Here is a 21,838-nt window from a genome sequence, read left to right on the forward strand (position 1 = left end):
AATACGAAACAAAAATTGAACAGGAAATGGATTGGAATTCAAAAATTTGGATGCAAAATAATTTTGAATTTGCTAATAAACCCAGCAAATATTTGGCTTGGAAATTAAAGAAAATGAAAAATGAATAAATAGGCTAAAAATAGGAGAATTATAGACGATCCATTGACAATAACGCAGAAATTTGTGAAATATTATGAAGAGTTATACAAGCAAAAGGAAAAAATAAAGATGATATAGAGCAATATCTAAAAAGACATCAAATAGTGGCCAATATAAAATAAAAAATAAAAAAGTTAAATACCCCAATAACCGTACAAGAAATCAGAAATGTAATGGGGGGGAAATGAAACCAAGTAAAACACCTGGCCCTGATGGACTGCCAATAGAATATTACAAAAAAGTTAGAAGAAATATTATGTCAGCTTCGTTCCGGAGCTGACAGAGGCTGGGAATCTAAGCAAGCCAAGGGAAATAAGGCCACTGGAATGTGAGAGGGAGGAGGGGAAGCCGAGTGGCATAGCCTCAGAGAGCAAGGAGCAGATAGCTCAGAGACAGAAGGCGCGAAAAGGTCAGTGAGAGGAGGGGAAAAGAGCGGAAGTGAAAGGGTTTTTTCCCCTGTTGGAAGAAGAGGAAGGGGCGGAGTTTAGACTCGGCAACTGCTAACTTGGAGTCAGACACTGAGTGAAGGAGCTCCGGAGTGATTTATGTGTTTGAGCAATAAACCTGAGATAATTGCTGCCGGTGTCTCGCTTCTGTGGTGGCGGGCTGGGCCTTGGAGTTCCCAAACCTACTGGTTTTGGGAGACTTCAACGTCCATGCCGATGCTGCTCCCTCCTCACAGGCTCTGGACCTAGTGACTTCCATGGCAACACTAGGGCTCTCCCAGTTTGTTTTGGGCCCCACTCATCAAGCAGGCCACATGCTGGATCTGATCTTTGGGGCTGGCATAGATGTGATCATGCTCCCCGCTGTGGAAGTGCCATGGTCTGATCACTACGCTCTGAAAGCCAAGATTGACTTCCTGCTCCTCCCTGGCTCGGGTGGCGAACCTATTTGGGCTCGTCCGCGAAAACTGATGGATCCTGATAGATTCCGACAAGCCTTGCGGAACCCTGCTCCTCCTGGCGACTCATTAGATGACCTTGTTGAGGACTGGAATAACCGGCTCTTGGCAGCCAGTGATGAGATCGCGCCTAAGCGCCCTCTGCGACCCCGTCAAAACCGGGCACTTTGGTTTACTGAGGAGCTCCGGAAAATGAAGCGGGATCTCAGACGGCTAGAGCGAGTATGGCGACGGACTCGTGACGGAGCCTCAAGAACATCTTATAGGATGCTTATGAAAGCCTATGAGATGGCTATGAAAGCTGCTAAGAAATCTTACTTTGCAGCTTCCATTGCATCCGCTAGCTCTCGCCCAGCACAACTTTTTAGAATAATTAGGTCAATAACGTCCTTAGAAGGACAACCAAATTTAAGCACAAATTCGACCCACAGCTGTGAGGCATTTGCGAGCTTTTTTGCGGAGAAAGTCCTGTTGCTCCGCCATGACCTCCCTGCCAATTTAGATACAGTGATTGAACTGGAGGCCCCTCGACTGACTTCAGGTCCAGTGTTGGACCATTTCGATCGGATACTCCCTACTGATGTGGATAGATTCCTCCAAGTTAGTAGGCCCACCACCTGCCTCCTTGATCCGTGCCCGTCTTGGCTGATTAGGGAGTGTCCAGATGTTGCGCGGACTCACCTGGTTGAAATTATCAATTTGTCCCTTGACACGGGGACATTCCCAGGGGAACTGAAGGAAGCAGTGGTGTGTCCACTCTTAAAGAAAACTTCATTAGATCCCTTAGACCTATCCAATTACCGCCCAGTTTCAAATCTTCCATACCTGGGTAAGGTAATTGAGAGAGTGGTTGCTGAACAGCTTGGTAGGTTTCTGGAGGAAACATCGGCATTAGATCCATTTCAGTCCGGTTTTCGTCCTGGTTTTGGGACGGAGACGGCTCTGGTTGCCCTAATAGATGATCTCCGTAGACAACTAGATCGAGGCGGGTCAGGACTGCTGATCCTTTTAGATTTGTCAGCAGCCTTTGACATGGTCGATCATGATCTTCTGGACCACCGCCTCGCATACGTGGGGATACAGAGCATAGCCCGTAACTGGTTGTGCTCTTTTATCTCTGGTCGGGGACAGAGGGTGGTACTAGGGAGGGAAATGTTGTCGCACCACTCCTTGGTGTGTGGAGTGCCGCAGGGCGCAATTCTCTCCCCGATGCTTTTTAACATCTTTATGCATCCCCTTGCCCAGATTATCCAGAGCTTTGGGCTGGGCTGTCACCAATATGCTGATGACACTCAGCTCTATCTGTTGATGGATGGCCACACCGACTCGGCCCCGAACACACTGACCAGATGTTTGGAAGCTGTGGCTGGATGGTTTCGTGGGAGCCGATTGAAACTAAATCCTTCGAAGACAGAGGTCCTATGGCTAGGTCGGGATGGCATGGGGATGAGGGACCAACTCCCTTCTCTTGCGGGGGCCCAGTTAATGCCATTGCCTTCCGTTAAGAGTTTGGGTGTAATCCTTGACGCCTCCCTTTCCATGGAGGTGCAAGTTACAGCAACAGCCAAGGCAACATTTTCCCACCTTCGCCACATCAAACAGTTGGTCCCTTACCTTTCCCGCCCCGACCTGGCCACAGTGATCCATGCGACGGTCATCTCCAGGCTTGACTACTGTAATTCGCTCTACGCAGGGCTGCCCTTGAAGCTGTCCCAGAAACTCCAGCGGGTACAGAATGCTGCAGCGAGGCTCCGCACAGGGTCTCTGCCATGGGAGCATATTCACCCAGTGCTTTTCAAGCTGCACTGGCTCCCGGTGGGGTACAGGGTCAGATTTAAGGTGCTGCTTTTGACCTTTAAAGCCCTTCACGGCCTAGGACCCTCGTACCTACGGGACCGCCTCTCCTGGTATGCCCCACGGAGAGCCTCAAGGTCCATAAATAACAACACCCTAGTGGTCCCAGGCCCTAAGGAAGTTAGTTTGGCTTCAACCAGAGCCAGGGCCTTTTCAACTCTGGCTCCGGCCTGGTGGAACGCTCTGCCTCATGAGACCAGGGCCCTGCAGGATCTGATTTCTTTCCGCAGGGCCTGTAAGACAGAGTTGTTCCGCCTGGCCTTTGGCTTGGAGCCAATTTGATTCCCTCCCTCCCTCTCTTTCTTTTTTCTTTTCCTTCTCCTCCTGCGATGAGGCTACATTTTAATATTTTAATGTTCCATTATTTTAATGTTGTATTTTACTTTTGCTTTTAAGTTGTAATCATTCATCTTGTTTTTATTATTGCTTGTAAGCTGCTCTGAGCCCGGCCTTGGCTGGGGAGGGCGGGGTATAAATAAAAAATTATTATTATTATTATTATTATTATTATTATTATTATTATTATTCTGTGGGAGAGCCAAGCCATTACATATTACTAGCAGGAAATAATGAACCAAACTTTTGAAAATTGGAAAATACCAAGATCCTGGATTGAAGTGTATGTTACATTAATACCCAAAGCAGACAAAGATCTTGAACTAATGCCCAACTACAGACCAATATCTTTACTAAATTGTGACTATAAACTTTTTGCTGGATTAAAAGAGATATTAAAAGAATTAATACACCCCAATCAAATGGGTTTCTTACCAGGTCGACAAATTTTGAGTAACACCAGGAATATTGTAGATATTTTGGAATATTTAGAATTTAAAACTGATAAAAAAGCAGCACTTTTGCTGCTGGATGCAGAAAAAGCATTTGATAATGTCTCCTGGCATTTTATGGGGAAAAAACAACTAGAAATATTGGGAGTAGAAGGGCAAGTGGGAAAGGCAATAGAAGCGATATACCAACAACAAAAAGCAAGGTTAATTATAAATAAAAACCTGACTGAAGAATTTTCAATTCTTGCCCCCTGTTTGAAAAGATAAAAAGAATTACAGTTGGGGGGGAATCATATAGAGTTAGAGCATTTGCAGATGACTTGATAATAACAACACAAGACCCAAAAGAAAGTATCCCAGCAGCGCTGGAAGTAAAGCATATGGAAAGGTGGGGGGCCTGAAGGTAAACTACCAAAAAACTAAGATATTAACTAAAAATCGAAATACGGAGGGGGGCTAAAAGAAATACAACAGCTTACAGAGATTAAAGGCAAGGTAAAATATCTAGGAATCTGTATATCAACAAAGGGTATTAAACTTTATGAAGATAACTACACCAAAGTATGGAAAGAGGTTAAGGAAAATATGGAAAACTGGACAAGATTACAACTCTCTCTATGGGGCAGAATCTCAGTAGTTAAGATGAATATATTTCCCAAAATGATCTTTTTATTTCAAACAATTCCGATACTGGGAGGGATGAAGTCATAGAATCATAGAGTTGGAAGAGACCACAAGGGCCATCGAGTCCAACCCCCTGCCAAGCAGGAGACACCATCAGAGCACTCCTGACATATGGTTGTCAAGCCTCTGCTTAAAGACCTCCAAAGAAGGAGACTCCACCACACTCCTTGGCAGCAAATTCCACTGTCGAACAGCTCTTACTGTCAGGAAGTTCTTCCTAATGTTTAGGTGGAATAATCTTTTTTGTTGTAGTTTGGATCCATTGCTCCGTGTCCGCTTCTCTGGAGCAGCAGAAAACAACCTTTCTCCCTCCTCTATGTGAGATCCTTTTATATATTTGAACATGGCTATCATATCACCCCTTAACCTCCTCTTCTCCAGGCTAAACATGCCCAGCTCCCTTAGCCGTTCCTCATAAGGCATCGTTTCCAGGCCTTTGACCATTTTGGTTGCCCTCCTCTGGACACGTTCCAGTTTGTTAGTGTCCTTCTTGAACTGTGGTGCCCAGAACTGGACACAGTACTCCAGGTGAGGTCTGACCAGAGCAGAATACAGTGGCACTATTACTTCCCTTGATCTAGATGCTATACTCCTATTGATGCAGCCCAGAATTGCATTGGCTTTTTTAGCTGCCGCGTCACACTGTTGGCTCATGTCAAGTTTGTGGTCAACCAAGACTCCTAGATCCTTTTCACATGTACTGCTCTCAAGCCAGGTGTCACCCATCTTGTATTTGTGCCTCTCATTTTTTTTGCCCAAGTGCAATACTTTACATTTCTCCCTGTTAAAGTTCATCTTGTTTGCTTTGGCCCAGTTCTCTAATCTGTCAAGGTCGTTTTGAAGTGTGATCCTGTCCTCTGGGGTGTTAGTCACCCCTCCCAGTTTGGTGTCCTCTGCAAATTTGATCAGGATGCCCTTGAGTCCATCATCCAAGTCGTTGATAAAGATGTTGAATAAGACCGGGCCCAAGACAGAACCCTGTGGCACCCCACTAGTCACTCCTCTCCAGGATGAAGAGGAACCATTGATGAGCACCCTTTGGGTCCGGTCAGTCAGCCAGTTACAAATCCACTGAGTGGTAGCATAGTCAAGACCACATTTTACCAGCTTCTTTACAAGAATATCATGGGGCACCTTGTCAAATGCCTTGCTGAAATCAAGGTAAGCTACATCCACTGCATTCCCTTCATCTACCAGGTTTGTAATTCTGTCAAAAAACGAGATCAGGTTAGTCTGACATGACTTATTTTTCAGAAATCCATGCTGACTATTGGTGATCACAGCATTCCTTTCTAGGTGCTCACATGTTGTTTGCTTAATGATCTGCTCCAGAATCTTCCCTGGTATTGATGTCAGACTGACTGGGCATAATTATTTGGATCCTCTCTTTTCCCCTTTTTGAAAATAGGGACAACATTTGCCCTCCTCCAGTCTGCCGGGACTTCGCCTGTTCTCCAGGAATTCTCAAAGATGACTGCCAGTGGTTCTGAGATCACATCTGCCAGTTCTTTTAATACTCTTGGATGCAGTTCATCTGGCCCTGGAGACTTGAATACATCTAAACTAGCCAAGTATTCTTGTACTATCTCCTTAGTTATTCTGGGCTGTGTTTTCTCTACTGAATCATTTGCTCCAAATTCTTCAGGTCGGGCATTGTTTTCTTTATCGGAGAAGACTGAGGCAAAGTAGGCATTGAGGAGTTCAGCCCTTTCTGTGTCCCCTGTTTGCATTTCACCATCTTTACCTGTTTTCAGGTATGGAAAATAGATATGGCAAGATTCATATGGAAAGGGCGGGGGGGGGGAGAACCGAGAATAAAATACCAATTATTAACAGATAAAAAAGAGAGAGGAGGCTTTGCACTTCCAGATTTAGAACTATACCATGCAGCCGCAGGTCTTCTATGGCTCAAAATTGGATAACATCCAGTCTTTGGATTCAGATGCGTTGGATTTGGAGGGATATAATAATCGATATGGGTGGTATGCCTATCAAATTTATGAGAAGGTGAAGGTCGATAGGGGTTTCCTGAATCATCTAATAAGGAAATCATTATATAATATCTGGATAAAATATATTGGAATATTGGAACCAAAAATACCTCTGTGGACCTTGCCAACAGAAGCAATGGCAGTTAAGAAAAAGAACATGGAGGGGGTATGGGCCACATACCGAGTAATGTTAGAAGAAAAACAGGAAGAGACAACCCTAAAAAAGTATGAAGAAATTTAGGAATATCTGACAGACAGGCTGCAATATTTTCAAGTAAATCAAAGATTAATTATTGACAGGAAAATAGGTATTGCAAAAGAAACGTCGAAATTTGAAAAAGAACTAATACAAAGTAAAGGAAAATATATCTCACGAGTCTATGACCTATTATTAGAATGGGAATTAAAAGAATAACAGGTAAAGACCGTGATGGTAAGATGGGTGCAAGACCTAGGTTACAACATTCTTATGGAATGTAATGGTTCTAGGGGTTGCTCGTGCGTAAGTTGCCGCTACTCCTGGCTAGGTTGCCTGGTTGAACCCTTTCTGTCTGGACAGCCTCAAGTTCCGTGGCTGCCTCAATCGCTGGCAGAATCCGTCAGTGGGCGTTTCTTGAACCTCTTCCAGCATAGAAGCTGTTTGACGCCCAGTCTCCTCCTACTCTGCCTGCGCGGAAGTCTTCTGCGCAAAGAGGATGTGGGCAGCGGAGTACCCATGCTCTCTCCGCTGGTCTCCGGCGAGGAGTCCTGTAGCCACCTCTCCGATTCCCCCATCTGCCCCCCTTCTCCACTGGTGTTACGCTGATTTCCTTCCCCAGCGGATGGGCTGCCTCTCTCCCTACTGGGACCCTCTCCGCCATCCCTCTGGAGCCTTCTCTCCGCCTCCAGCTCCAATGGCAGTTCCCTGACATGGAACAATGGGAAAACTATGGCAAGAAGACATTAAGTTTATGGCCTGTTATAATCTTAGGGAAAAGACTATGAAGGTGATGAACAGGTGGCATCAAACAGCCGTACAACTTGCCAAAATGTATAAAAACAGGTCACCCCTATGTTGGAGATGCAATAAGGAAAATGGGTCTTATTTACACATGTGGTGGAACTGTGTAGAAATTTGAGAATTTTTGAATAATGTATACGAATAATTTTAAAAAATATTTAAAATAACATTTAAAAAAAGACCAGAAATATTTCTTTTAAGTGCCGTATTTTTCACTCTATAACACGCACCTGACCATAACACGCACGTAGTTTTTAGAGGAGGAAAACAAGAAAAAAACATTCCAAACGAAACAGTGGATGTATGATTTTTGTGGTTCATGCTGTGGCCACAGACATGTGATCTGACGGTGAGTTTGGGGTAGCCCAATGCAAAAATCCTGAGGATCCATGTGGATCCATGCTTTGTAACCACGTTTTTGTGCCATTGTGGCCCCATGAAACAGTGGGTGTGTTTTGGTGCAGGCTGTAGCCATGGACATGCTATGTGATCTGATGGTGAATTTGGGGTGACCCAGTACAAAAATCCTGAGGATCCATGTGATGCTTTGTAACCACGTTTTAAGTGGGGAGGGAAGGAAAAGCACTCAAGGGACAAGGAGCACGCGTGGGGTGTGTGGAGAAGAAGAAGAAGAAGAAGAAAGAGATTGGATTTGAAATCCCGCCTTTCACTCCCCTTCAGGAGTCTCAAAGCGGCTAACATTCTCCTTTCCCTTCCTCCCCCACAACAATCACTATGTGAGGTGAGTGGGGCTGAGAGACTTCAGAGAAGTGTGACTTCTCTGGTCACCCAGCAGCTGCAGGTGGAGGAGCGGAGACGCGAACCCGGTTACCCAGATTACGAGACTACTGCTCTTAACCATTACACCACACTGAAGGAGCTTTTCGGGGAGCTGAGTGGGGAGGAGGGAGGGAAAGAGCACTGTTGCTTTAAAGGTATACTTAAGGTATTTGCCCTGTGCCTGGGGGTTTTTCCATTTAACAGTTTGCAGCCTGTTCCTTCCGCTCCTTGTTTTGAAGCAGAATAGATTTGAGCAAGTGAGGAGGACTTGGATTGCAGGGGATTTGCCATTAGCTGTGTAAAAGCGCTCCTCCTTGCAGCCTTCTACCTTATACACATGGCTACTGGTATCAGGTTCAGTTTGAGTGATAAGCAGCCACCAGCAGCAATAGAATGGAGCACAAAAAGCGGTAGGGGCACTAGGACCCAGACAATGCTCAAATCTATCCTGCCTGAAAACAGCTGAGACGCGGGGGATTTGCGTAGTTTTCCCCTCTCCCTCATCCCGTGCCCTCCCCAGCCTTGTTTTTTACTTCCTGGTTTTCACTGCGCTTGTGGCTCAGAGCTCAAGGTTGGGTTTTGTTTTGTTTTTTTGCTGCTGGTTGCTTAAATTTTATCCTTCCCGATCCAAGCCCTCCTGTGCCCTGCCGTCCCTCTGCAGCCTCATTGTTCTGTTTAGAGAGTGCGTGGACCTCCCCCTCCCTGGCTCCTCCGTAAGTGGCTCTCACTTTGCTTACTTTCAGAGAGCCCCTCCTCCTTTGCTTGACTGACGGCAGCCATGGCTCCGGTCCAGTGCATTCGCTACGTAACACGCACAGGCATTTTCCCTTACTTTCTAGGAGCAAAAAACTGTGTTATGGAGCGAAAATTACGGTGTATAGCCAACTGAAATAGGAAAATTGAAAAGACCATTGTTCATGTATGGGGTAACAGTGGCCAGAAGTTTAGTGGCAAAAAATTGGAAAAAATACTAAAACACCTACTATAGCAGACTGGCAAACGCTAATGGTAGAATACTTGCAGCTAGCAAAGGTGATGGGAAGAGTTAGAGGCCAAACAAAACAAAAAGTCCACAAGGAATGGAGAATATTTAAAGAATATTTGAAGAACCATGGTGTCAGGGGTTCAGGAGCAGAGGCACAGGAGAGGGAGGAAATGGAGAGCGAAGGGGAGGAGTCCGAAGGAAATGTCAGCGATGACAGCGGTCCGAGGTCTCTGAGTCTTTCCAGTGAATCGGAAGATTCACAGAAAGAGGCCCCCATGGTCAGAGCAAGGGGGGTGCCTAGGGGGAAACCCCAGGAAGAAGGGGCCAGGGGGGACTCAGAGAGCAGCAGTTGGAAATCCGGACCAGCGTCCACACCAGAGTGCAGTAGAGGGGAGGAGTCCCAGGCATCGGGATCAGGCAGCGCGCTGCCAGCGGGAGGACATGAGGCAGGAGTGGCCACGCCTCCATCGGAGAGCGAGGAAACGGTCGAGAGGAAGGTGGAAGGCTGCGCGCGCGCGCCAAGTTCAAATGTACAGGAGGGTGCAGCAGTTGGCAGCCCGGATAGGGAGCCAGGTCCTAAAGCCCGCCGTAGAGAGAGGGAGGAGTCAGGGGGGTCCACGTCGGCGTCGGAAGAATCCAGGAAGGAAGGGACCCCGGGGGGTAGCAGGACCCAGAGGAGAAAGGAGAGACGGAAGAGGTGGAGTAAGGCTAGAGTCTTAAAATGGTGTACAGGGGGCGGAGATTCAGATGGAGCTTCGCCGGTCTAGACCCTAGACGTAGAGCTGGGGCGCTGAGGCTTGGAAATGGAAACTATTCTTCAATAAAGACTTTGATACTTTACTACCGGCTAGCGTTGGTCCTTTGTGAGCTGGGACCAAGAGCCAGCTCTGACACATGGTATAAAGGGTAATCTCCTGGCAGACCTAGACTAAACCTTGTAGTATATAAAGGTAATCGACAATTCACACAGAAATACAATAAAAAATAGAATAAATAAGTAAGTGAGCTGTATAAGTGTATTTAACAGATAACGTACAATGAGAATGTTTGGAAGTCCTTTTTAAAACCTCAACTATTTTTTCTTTCTTTTCTTTCTTTTTCTTTTTTTAATAAATTGTAGTGTCATGTGTATTGTGAGGTATACAAAGTATATTTGCTTCAGTTGTCATCATTTTCTTTTTTGTTTCAAACACAAACTGGGTCATGTCTAGAAAGTGATGTTGGGGGATGAGTGTTCAGACCCCTGGGCTCTCACTTGTGGGGTGCCTCAGGGCTCCGTCCTCTCCCCCATGCTTTTAAACATTTATATTAAGATGCTGAGAGAGATCACCAGGGGGTTTGGCCTGGGTGTTCACCAGTATGCAGATGATACCCAGCTCTACCTCTCTTTTAAATCAGAACCAATGAAGGCAATTGTCAGAGCTGGCTCCAGGTCCCAGCTCACAGAGGACCAACGCTAGCCGGTAGTAATGTACAAAAGTCTTTATTGAAGTACAGTTTCCATTTTCAAGCCGGAGCGCCCCAGCTCTACGTCTAGGGTTTAGACCGGCGAAGCTCCATCTGAATCTCCGCCCCCTGTACACCAGTTTAAGACTCTAGCCTTACTCCACCTCTTCCGTCTCTCCTTTCTCCTCTGGGTCCTGCTACCCCCCGGGGTTCCTTCCTTCCTGGATTCTTCCGACGCAGACGTAGACCCCCCTGACTCCTCCCGCTCTCTTCGGCGGGCTTTGGGACCTGGCTCCCTATCCGGGCTGTCAACTGTGCCGCCCTCCTGTACATTTGAACTTGGCGCGCGCGCCCAGCCTTCAACCTTCCTCTCGACCGTTTCCTCGCTCCCCGATGGCAGCGCGCCGCCTGATCCCGATGCCTGGGACTCCTCCCCCCTACTGCACTCTGGTGTGGACGCTGGTCCGGATTTCCAACTGCTGCTCTCTGAGTCCCCTCTGGTCCCTTCTTCCTGGGGTGTCCCCCTAGGCACCCCCCTTGCCCTGACCATGGGAGCCCCTTTCTGTGAATCTTCCGATTCGCTGGAAAGACTCAGAGACCTCGGACCGCTGTCATCGCTGACATTTCCTTCGGACTCCTCCTCCTCGCTCTCCATTTCCTCCCTTTCCTGTGCCTCTGCTCCTGAACCCCTGACAGCAATGAATGTCCTGTGTCTGGAGGTGATTGAAGGATGGATGATGACTAATGGATTGAGGTTGAATCCTGACAAGACAGAAGTACTGTTTTTGGGGTTTCTGGCTACATCAATGAGTCAACGGTGGTTGTTCTTTGTAGCCCTCTGTGGGTTGTGAAGAAGTTCAGGCAGAGGAAGGAGAGGAAATGAGGCATAAATCCTCTCAATGCTCCTCTGTGGGGTATGGGGAGTTCACTGCATCCCACAGTGTCACACAATCTCAAAATGCAGAGTGGGAGTGACCTGGGAGTGTGCCCCTGCCTATGGGCGAGCCTCCATTATCAACATGATTTGTGGATACCGTATTTTTCGCTCCATAAGACACACTTTTTTACTCTTAAAAAGTAAGGGGAAATGTCTGTGCGTCTTATGGAGTGAATGTGTGGTCCCTGGAGCCAAATTGCCAGAGTGTGGCATGCTCTTGGGCTGCTCTTTGGTGGGGGGGGGAGCCGCGCTCCTCTGCTGGCAGCCTCAGCTTCCCCCTCAACCCTGGGAAGCTTTGAAGCAGCGGGAGGGCTGTGCGTCCATGCTGCTGAATGGGGGTGGGGGATGCTGCTCTGTCAGCAGCCTGCCGTTTCCCCTCAAGGTTTGTAGCAGTGGGAGTTCTTGGGGTTTACAGAAGACTAGAAGAGTACTCAAACCTTAAAGTCTCTCTTGATTTGTTAATGACAGTGATGATGGTTCTTAATGCCATTCTTAATGACAATGCTTTTCAAACTGGCCCAGGCCCTCACTCTCCCAGCTACAAAAGGACTCCTGTGGCAGTGAGACCTTGGACCATTGGCTGTGGTGAGGACTGCAGGGCCTGCTCCCTTTCAAGGCCTTTCCAAATGGCCCAGGGGGCATGGCCCAGGCCCTCATTTGGAACAACCTTTTTGGGAAGTGTGGGAAGTTGTTCTGCTATTGTTCCCTGTTCCAAGTGGTTAATGTGTTTTAAAATGTTCTTAAGCAGTCGGTGGCATTTTAAATTTTTCTTTCTTTTTCTCCTTTTTTGCTTTGTTGGGCGGGTGGGATGGATATCTGGTTGGAGATTAATTTTAGTATAACTGTTCTGTTTTTGTTTTTTGTTGGAACTCATTGTCTGGTAAAAGGAGAAATTGAACTTGGGGGGGGCATGTTGGCTTCCCATGTGCGCCAAGGGCCCTGGGAGGGAGCTGGTGTGGGGGTTTGTGAGACGCCACCTTGCCTTGAGGAACATTGCATGGGGCAGGGGAGCAGCATGATCATGGAGCGGTTTGTGCTTGTGTGAGAAAGGATGCAAACTTGGGTTTGAGGCCCCGGCAGGGCTGGGAAGATTCTCCTGCCTGAAGTTCTGGAGAGAAGCTGCCAATCTGTCAGGTCTGTCTGTCTTGGTATAAGGCTGCTTCCTAAACCCAGGAAAGGGGGCTCATCTTCCTGCAGTGGGAAGCAATATTGCATTTTGCAGGGCTGGACATGGTCCTCCACTAAGGCCTTGGGGCAGCCAAATATAAGCTCAGCCAAATATAATATGTTTAAGTTGAAGAATGACAATGGAAGAGTGTGGTAGATCACTGCCAGTTTTTGATACTGGGTCACAGCCTACTTGAAGTTGGACATACCTGTTCTATATAATCAACTGATACTCTTTTAGCCCCACAGCCATATTGGTAGAATAACAGAAACTGAAGCAAGGAATTGCTTTGCTAGTTCATAGCTAAAGGTAAAATAAGAGGGAATTAATTCTAAGGACTTGGAGAGGAAGATATTTATATATAATAAATTTATTTAATACATAGACAATTTAATACAAATTGTTTGTACTCTGAATATGTAAATAATTTATTTGATGGCTGAAAATGGTACCCAAAATGTACTTCTGAGGGTTGTGTGATAGATCTTTCACACGGTAAATAGAAGAGTTGGACTTTGCTTACTGTGAAAGATGTTTAATATGGTTTAATCTTACAAAAAACATTTTATGCACATCATGTACCACTCAAGTTTAAATGATACTACAACATGGTGATTTAAATTTTTAACATTTGGTTAGGTGGCCTAAAAAGTGTGTTTTAATGCAGAATTTCTGAAGACAAGCTAGGAAACAATGCTCCCCAAGAGAAAGAAGGAAGGAAAAGCAAACCAAAAACCGAAAACCGATCTCTTACTAGTTGTGATTGAAAAAATAAAACTGCTTCTGAGATCATACAATTTTTGGAAAGAGGATGTCAAGAAATCTGCAGAGAAGAAACTGTAAATATCCTTGCCTTTCCTTGCCTTTTACTCTTTTACTCAAGCAAAGATGGAGAACCTGGGGGCCTCCTAATGTTGCTGGAATGCAGCTCCCATCTTCCCTGATCACACTGGCAATGCTAGCTGGGACTGATGATAGTTGGAGTCCAAAAACAGCTGGAGGACCACAGGTTCCCCCAGCCCATGCCTATAGTTAGATTTGTAAACTGCTTGGGGTACAGCTAAATATTTTCCTTTCCTCACTATGAGAAGCTATATTGCCACCATAACCACCAGCAGCAATAACTAGATTCAATTGGACTAGATTCAATTAAATAAGTTGTGCTAGTGGGAGCCAGCATGACTCATGCTAGTGCAAATGGGCAGACCCCCCCCCCATTCTGCTCCAGAGAAGCACATTGAAGTGGAAATCCTTCCCTTCAGAAAAGCAGAAATTCTTACACTGATGGAATGATCTCCTTAGCACTACTTTGAACTCCACCCATTTGCAGAATAACAAAACACTTTACGTATTCCTGCTGATATCTATCTATCAATATAGAATTTAATTTCTGAAGTGCTTTATTCCTCCACTTTCCTTCCAATTGCTCTCCACAGGGCTCCTTTCACATCCCTGTTCCTCAGGCTGTAGATCATGGGATTGAGCATGGGAGTGACGACCCCATAAAACACAGCCACTACTTTTTCCTTGTCAGTGAATGTTTTGGCTTGAGGCCTGAGGTACATGGCCAAGGTTGTGCCATAGAAAATTCCCACCACAGCCAGATGAGAACCACAGGTTGACAAGGCCTTACTACGGCCTTGTGATGAGCGGATACGCAGAACAGCGACACCAATGCGACCATAGGTCACCAAAACAAAGGAGAAGGGGAACACCAGAGTGAAGACACTGGTTACCATCATGCTGACTCCACTGGCTTGGGTATTAGAGCAGGCCAATTTCAACACTGCCTGGAGCTCACATTTGAAATGATTCACCACATTGGGCCCACACAAGCGTGCCTGCATACTGAAAAAGGGAACAATGGTCAGGAGGAAAGAGCTAGACCACAGGCTGACTGCCAGAGAGATGCACAACTTTTGGCTCATGATTAAGCTGTAACGTAGAGGGTAGCATATTGCCACAAGACGGTCATACGCCATCATTGCTAGCAAAAGGCACTCGGCCACTGCCAAAAACAGAGCAATGCTCATTTGTGCAAAGCATCTGCCCTTGGGGATTGTGGGCCTGTCTGTGAAGCAGTGGGCCAGCATCTGTGGGACAGAGGTGGTGACATAGCAGACATCAATGAGGGAGAGGTTGCTGAGGAAGAAATACATGGGTGTATGGAGGTGCGAATCCATCACAATGAGCACCACAATAAGTCCATTCCCAGCTACAGCAACCACGTACATCAGCAAGAAGAGAATAAACAAAACAGCACGTGCTTTGGGGTTTCTGGAGAGGCCTATTAGAACGAATTCAGTCACTGCAGTTGTGTTGCCCCATTCTTCCATGTTACCTGTAAAAAGTGATATCAAATATCATTGGACCTCATGTAGGACATTCCAGCCCTTCTGTTTATTTCCTCAGTTGTGAAATGTTATAAATGGAAAACAAATTAAAAGTTCATGTGTAGAGATCATGACTACGTCCCAGCCACTAATGAAAGGCAAAATGTAAAGCTTTTGTTGATTAATCTAATTTTGTTGTTGTTTGGTTGTTTAGTCGTGTCCGACTCTTTGTGACCCCATGGAGCAGGTCAGATCCCCTTCATGGATCACTGCCTTGTCGTGGCGAAGGGGCTTGAATAACTCAGAGAAGCTATGAGCTATGCCGTGCAGGGCCACCCAAGATGGACAGGTCATAGTGGAGAGTTTTGACCAAACGTGATCCACCTGGAGCAGGAACCGGCAAGCCACTCCAGTATACCTGCCAAGAAAACTCCATGGACAAAGACAACAGGCATATAATCTAATTTAGGTGATTCACCAGGTTGTACTGCAAACTGACTAACATTTGATAGCAGATTAAGAAATTCAATTGGCTCTGTGTAATTAGGAAAGCATAGAGGGTATTTTCCCTTTCTTCATTTGCATTTGGAGGGTGCATTGTACTGGTTTGCACTATGCAGAAGCAGTGGTGAAAAAAGTCCATGTCTACCCTACGAAATATTTGGAGAAGATAACACTTTCCCTCCATTCTACTGAGTATTGGATATTGTGTATGCATCCATTAATGCCAAACAAGCATAGATCCCCAGGTCACAACATGCATTGGGGGGCGACAACCATACATTCGCCACCAGTCAAGCCATGAAGGGTGAAATAATTTGCAAGCAAACTCACTCCACCTCACCCACAGCCTCATTTAATTCATGTTGTAATGAAAGCCAAGAATAATCTCAGATTTAACCTTTGGGAGGATATTAAGGTACCCTCCAGATGTTTCTGGATCACAGCTCCCATCATCCCTGGCCTTTGGCCAAGCTGGCTGGGTCAGATGTCTGTACAGCCATATGGGTAATCACTCACTCATGGCATATGGACTGGAATAGATTTTATTCTGTGTTTTATATATCATTAATATTTTCAGTTTTATTTCTAAACACTTTAAAGATTTATCTGTCCAAAAACAAACAAGCAAACAAACCACTCCAAACTAGATAACAAATGGCTGACCTACTTACTGGTTAAAACATTGAGAGGATCATTTTGCTGTTCTTTCATAAGGGAGGTTCACTATAGTTTGGTCCTTGTGTTCATTTTATACGTAGCTCCAGGTCAGATTTCATGCTTTATCATCAATCTATATTAGGGTTGTCAAACGTCTGGAACTTCCTGGACATATCCAGAATACTGCAGTCGTCAGCAGTGTCTGGGCAAAAACTGGCCAAAAAAGGCCTGGAAAATCCGGACATATGGTAGCCCATGTCGGCAGTTTCATTTTTGCCTGTTTCCTATAAAAATAGCTCAAAAATTGCATTTTAAGCTCAACAACTTTGGGCAAAACTAAACTTTTTTTTTATTTAACCACTCAACAACTTTTCTGGTTGAAATATGGCAACCCTATATTATATTATGAGCCTATAAACTTGTCTTTCTCAAACTAGAGCTTTCCACATATTGGACTTGGTCAATGTTCAGGGATGAAGGCAAGTGGAGTTCAACACCTAGACAATGCCAAGTGGTGGAATATGCCAGTAAGTGTGGTAGTTCTGTCAGCTTTTGATTTTAAGAAATTTGGTTCTTGACTGTGGTCAGTGGTGGGGTCTGAACTGTAGTATTCAGAATGATAGAGCCTGGTTGACTCTAGTGGGAGTTGAGCTGATAACAAACCCTTTTCTTCCTTGTTTTGCTTTTTGCATTGGTACTTAGAGATACAGAGAGTTTAGCTTGGTACAGGAGCTGCACAAGTCAATAGAGCAAAAACAACCCCCTGAGATGCTACTGCCAATTTGCAAAATCCAGCCATAGTTAAGCACCTTTAAGAGCTGGTGATTTCTATGGGATAGAGATAGTCATGGACGTACAACCCTCTCTGAATGGTTCATCTCTCTCTCTCTCTCTCTCTCTCTCTCACACACACACACACACACACACACATCACAAACAGACAAATTTCAGAAAGAATCTATATTTTAAATATTCTTCACTGGAGTCCTGCAACATTTAGAGATCACCAGGTTGGGGAAGAGTCCTGTAAGTGTGACAGTCTTGCCAACCCCTGTCAAATTGCTGTGCCAATATCAGTCTTTTGTCCCTCAGCTCAGCAGACTTTAAAAAAACCCCTCTTAAGTCTGATCTCCTCAAAATGGCTCTGTATTTTACAAAATAAATAATCCTAGTTGCATTTTAAGAATGGCTGAAAATTTGCAGGTACAGGATGATGGCAGGATTTCAAACATGCAGGAGCCACTGCATCACAACTACTGCTCCATTCAGTTCAGTTCAGGGCAGGCAGAAGTGTGTGTACGCACGCACATGCATACACACACACTTACATCCTTTGTGCATGGACTCATTAGTTTCATAGAAATAAATGGGGCCGCTGGAACACAGAGAGAACATCTGTCAGGGTCAGAAGGGCAACTAAAGACAATACTTTTAGCACCTGATGATATTAGTTGGAGAGAGAGTACCTACGTTACATTGATATTTTTATTAGCTGATATGACTAACTCTCGTTAGTCATGTGCTTACCTCCTTCACTGAAATAAGAGGAAGTAACAAATAATATATTAATTACTGGATCCTATTTAAAGTTTGGATTTGGGAACATCAGCCCCTTCCCACACCACACAAAACCAACCCACCTGAGAGAACCCACGTATGAAGTATTGTTTTCAAAGAATGGATTTTGTTACCTTCACACCACAAGCTACTTAGCAGAGAATGTATTGCAGATTTGCCCATTTTTGAAAACCTAAGCAAGCTGCTGGGCTGTATTTGACTTAGTGGTTCACATATTGTTCAGATCTTTCTTCAAACCAAACCTCCCCCACTCCTTTCACACTTGCTAGCTTTACTCACAAGGAGCAAACTAAAACATTTGTTTGTTTGTTTGTTTGGAGTATTTCCTTAGGAGATTTTTCTCTTGCTCTTTGACTTTGACACACTGAAGGTGTTTCACAAAAACAAGAGACAGAAAGTGCAGTAAATAATAATAATAATAATAATAATAATAATAATAATAATAATAATCTGAAACAAGGCTCTAACAACATGTTTGCATCACAGTGTATTTGGGGAGATGAAGCAACCATATAAAATATCTCTAAGTGTATTCTTTAGGTCCTGAATTAGTGCATGTAGATTCTCAACTCAAAAAGATACTCTTCGTCACCCTTATATTTTATGGAATATCTGTCTACCATAAGGGTCTCCTTCTATATTGAAAGACCATATACAACTGTTTACTAGAAACAGCGTCAAACACATCTTCAAAACTTTTTATCACACTTACCTCTCAAAAAAATCACTCCACTGTGAATGTGCTTGAACATTCAGCAAACATCCGTTTTAACTTAGTCCTACTTATTGAAATTTAAATCTTTAGATGACTCACTAGTGTTGTAGAATCTTCATCTGGCTAAGAACAAAACATAGTTTTGTCAGAACCAATTAAGATTTACATTTTTATGGTATTGCCAAAGTATTTATATTATCTCCAAACATTTTTAAATCCATGATCTTATGTTGGAAATTCAGAACTGTTTATGAGATTCCAGAGGGACCACATCCCATGAGGATAATTAATGAAGAAGAGCAGAAGCTAGAAGCAACTTCTAAGAATTTGCAACACCAAAATATCAAACATAAACTGAAAAGGATAATATGACTTTTATCTAGGCTTCTTAAAAGTGCACATTGTGTTGCAGAAATTCACTCAAGTTCTGAACTCCTGAACCCTTGAATTTGGTAATTGCTATATCAGATTTTTTTCTGATGAAAAAAGTACCAAACATTTGGCTCAATAGCTTCTTAAATTTACAGCACTCAAATATCAATGATAGACTGAAAGAATGGGAGGAAATATTTCAGTGTTGTATTATTATGATCTTTCCATCAGTGTAAGCATCACACTTAGTTGGAACAATCTCCCCCCCCCCCCCCGCTGTTCTGGGGGTTCTCCTGACCTTCCAGAATGGATATGATGGAGGTGCAGAGGTACTTGTGGGGTGAATGGGGAAACCTGACTTTGGGCTAGCAGAAGTCCTTGCACGGGCTTTTGCTGGCACATCAGGTTAGTTGAAGTTGGCCTGATGTGACTTTCCTCTATTTGTTCATTTCAGTTCACTTTTAATTTGTATACTTCCTTTCTGTATTACACAAGGCAGTTTACAACAACGAAATATACAACAAAGATCACACACCTTATAATCTGATCCAATACAACAAGATCATAATAAAATAATAACTTTAAAATAAGCAACATATCAAATGAAGTAATATTCAATAATCCATTAGAACGTAATTGTACACAACAGTAATATTGAGGTACTCTGGGCTTCTAAAAAGTACACACTATCAGATAAATTCACTCAGGTTCCTGAACTATGGGCAGACTCAGTTGGTGTTACACCAGGACATTTTCTGTTGGTAGGATTGAGGATGCCTTTAGTTTCAGCTCAAGATAAAAGCAAAGTGATATTGAAGGTTCTTCTCCAAGGACACATCTGAGAAATTCCATGGGACACGCCCCCAAAACAGCAACCAAATTTGATAAAACTACTGAAAGTTTCAAGGGATCTGTGTAGTATCACAGTATCTGTGTAGTAGCAGTATTCAACTAAATCGTTCACCTTCACTTTCACTCTTTCTCTTCCCTTCCTTCTCTCTCTCTCTCTCGGCTTACTTCCTTCTCTCTATCTCTCTTCCTCTCTCTCCCTGATCTTTCTCTCATTCTCTCCATTTCTTATCTCTCTCTCTCTCCCTTTCCCTTTCCTCTCTCTCTCTCCCCCCTTCCTTCTCTCTCTCTCTACCTCTCCCTTTCCCTTTCCCTTCCCTCTCTGTACCTCTATCGCTCTCCTTCCTTCTCTCTCTCTCTCTCTCTTTTGTCTCTCTCTCTCCCTTTCTTCTCTCCCTCTCCTCTTTTTCTTTCTCCATCTTTCTCCATCTTTCTCTCTCTCTCTCTCTCTCTCTCTCTCCCTTTCTTCTCTCTCTCCCATCCCTCTCTCTATCTCTCTCCTTCCTTTTCTCTCTCTCTTTCTCTCCCTCCCCTCCTTCTTACTCGTTATGTCAAATAAAGCAAAACAGATTCCTTTTGGTTCAATATGCACAAAAAGAAGACGAATAAGCTTTGATTGGATATTTTCACCAGGTTTCAGGTTCTATGGCTGTGCACCCAAAAATCGCAAAGCAAAGTGAAAGAATCCCAAACAAAGGAAAACAGATTCTTTTTGGTTCAATATGCATAAAAAGAAGACAAATAAGCTTTACTTGGGCATCTTTCACTTGCACTTGGTTTCAGGTTCTTTTGCTGTGCATCCAAAAATCTCAAAGCGAAATGAAAGAAGCCTGAACAAAATAAAACAGGTTGTTTTTGCTTCCATATGCATAGAAAGAAGACAAATAAGCTTCGGGCTTCTTTCAATTGGTTTCGGGTTCTTTAGGTTTGCATGCATATTACCCCAAAAAACACAAAGTGAAGTGAAAGAATACCAATCAAAGCAAAACAGGGTTTGTTTGGTTTCATATGCATAGAAAGAAGACAAATGCTTCTTTCACTTGGTTTCATTTTTTGGGGGTGTGCTTGCATAGAGAGAAGACGAATATGAGCAAGAGAGATAAAAAGATAGAAGTAAGCGAGGGAGGGAAGGAGAAAGCGAAGGAAGGAAGAGAGAGAGGGAGAGAAAAGGGAGGGAGCGAGAGAAGGAAAGAGAAGGGAGAGAGGGAAGGAGGAGAGAGAGAGAGAGAGAGAGAAGGAAGGGGGAGAGAGACAGAGAAGGAAGGAGAAGGACAGAGAGAGAGAAGGAGAAAGAGAGAGGGAGAATAAAGGGAAAGGGAGAGAAGGGGAGAGCTCAGAAGGAAAAGAAAGAGAGAAGAAAGGAAGGGAGAGAGAGAGAGATAAGGAGGAAAGAGAGAGAGAGAGAGAGAGAGAGAGAAGAAGGGAGAGAGAAAGCGAAGGAAGAGAGAAAGAGAGATGGAGAATGAGAGAGAGAAGAAGGAGAGAGATAGATAGTAGGAAGGCAGAGATAGTGAAGGACGGCAGAGAGAGAAGGAAAGGAGCGAGGGAGAGAGAGAAGGGAGGGAGAGGGAGAAAGAGAGAGACAGATGAAAGGGAGAGAGAGACTGAAGGAAGAGCGGGAGAGAGAGAAGGAAGGAGAGAGAGAGAGAAAGAAGGGAGAAAGAGAGAGAGAAAGAAGGATGAGAGAGAGATAGAAGGAAGGAGAGAAAGAGAAGGGGGGGAGAGAGAAGGAAGAGAGGGAGAGAGAGAAAGAGAAGGAATGGAGAGAAGGAAGGGAGAAAGACAGAGAGAGAGAGAGAGAGAGAGAGAGAGAGAGAGAAGGAAACGGAGAGAGACAGAGAGAAGAAGGAGAGAGAGATCGAGAGAATGAAGGATGGCAGAGAGAGAGAGAGAAGGGAGGGAGGGAGAGGGAGAAAGAGAGAGGAGAGAAATAGAGAGAGAGGAAATTGGGGGAGAGAAAGCGAGAGATAAGGGAGAGATAGAGAGAATAAAGGACTGCAGAGAGAAGGGACAGTGAGGGAGAGAAAAAGAGAGAGAGAGAGACAGAAGAGAGGGAGGGAGAGGGAGAGAGGGGGAGAGAGATAAATGGAGAGAGAGAGAAGGAAGAGGGAGAGAGGGAGAGAGAGAAGGGAGG

The 21,838-nt window shown here is 44.6% G+C and overlaps 1 protein-coding gene and 1 long non-coding RNA gene across 2 annotated transcripts; one reads left to right on the forward strand and one right to left on the reverse strand.

The window, feature by feature from the left end:
* The first annotated feature begins 7,580 nt into the window (after positions 1-7,580).
* Positions 7,581-8,912, forward strand: LOC310673134. The gene is made up of 3 exons (XR_014508876.1): positions 7,581-7,995; positions 8,258-8,642; positions 8,681-8,912. It is a non-coding gene; the product is annotated as an uncharacterized lncRNA (long non-coding RNA).
* A 4,199-nt stretch (positions 8,913-13,111) lies between these two features.
* Positions 13,112-20,135, reverse strand: LOC310671895 (olfactory receptor 13H1-like). Its single transcript, XM_083428322.1, has 2 exons — positions 18,481-20,135; positions 13,112-15,037 (listed from the first exon to the last, which is right to left on the reverse strand). Exons 1-2 carry the CDS (start codon positions 18,518-18,520, stop codon positions 14,097-14,099), a joined length of 981 nt encoding a protein of 326 aa, XP_083284448.1. The 5' UTR covers positions 18,521-20,135; the 3' UTR covers positions 13,112-14,096.
* Between the last annotated feature and the right edge of the window lie 1,703 nt (positions 20,136-21,838).

Source organism: Podarcis tiliguerta (genome assembly GCF_965153285.1).
Source record: "Podarcis tiliguerta genome assembly, chromosome: 2".
Taxonomy (NCBI): domain Eukaryota; kingdom Metazoa; phylum Chordata; class Lepidosauria; order Squamata; family Lacertidae; genus Podarcis; species Podarcis tiliguerta.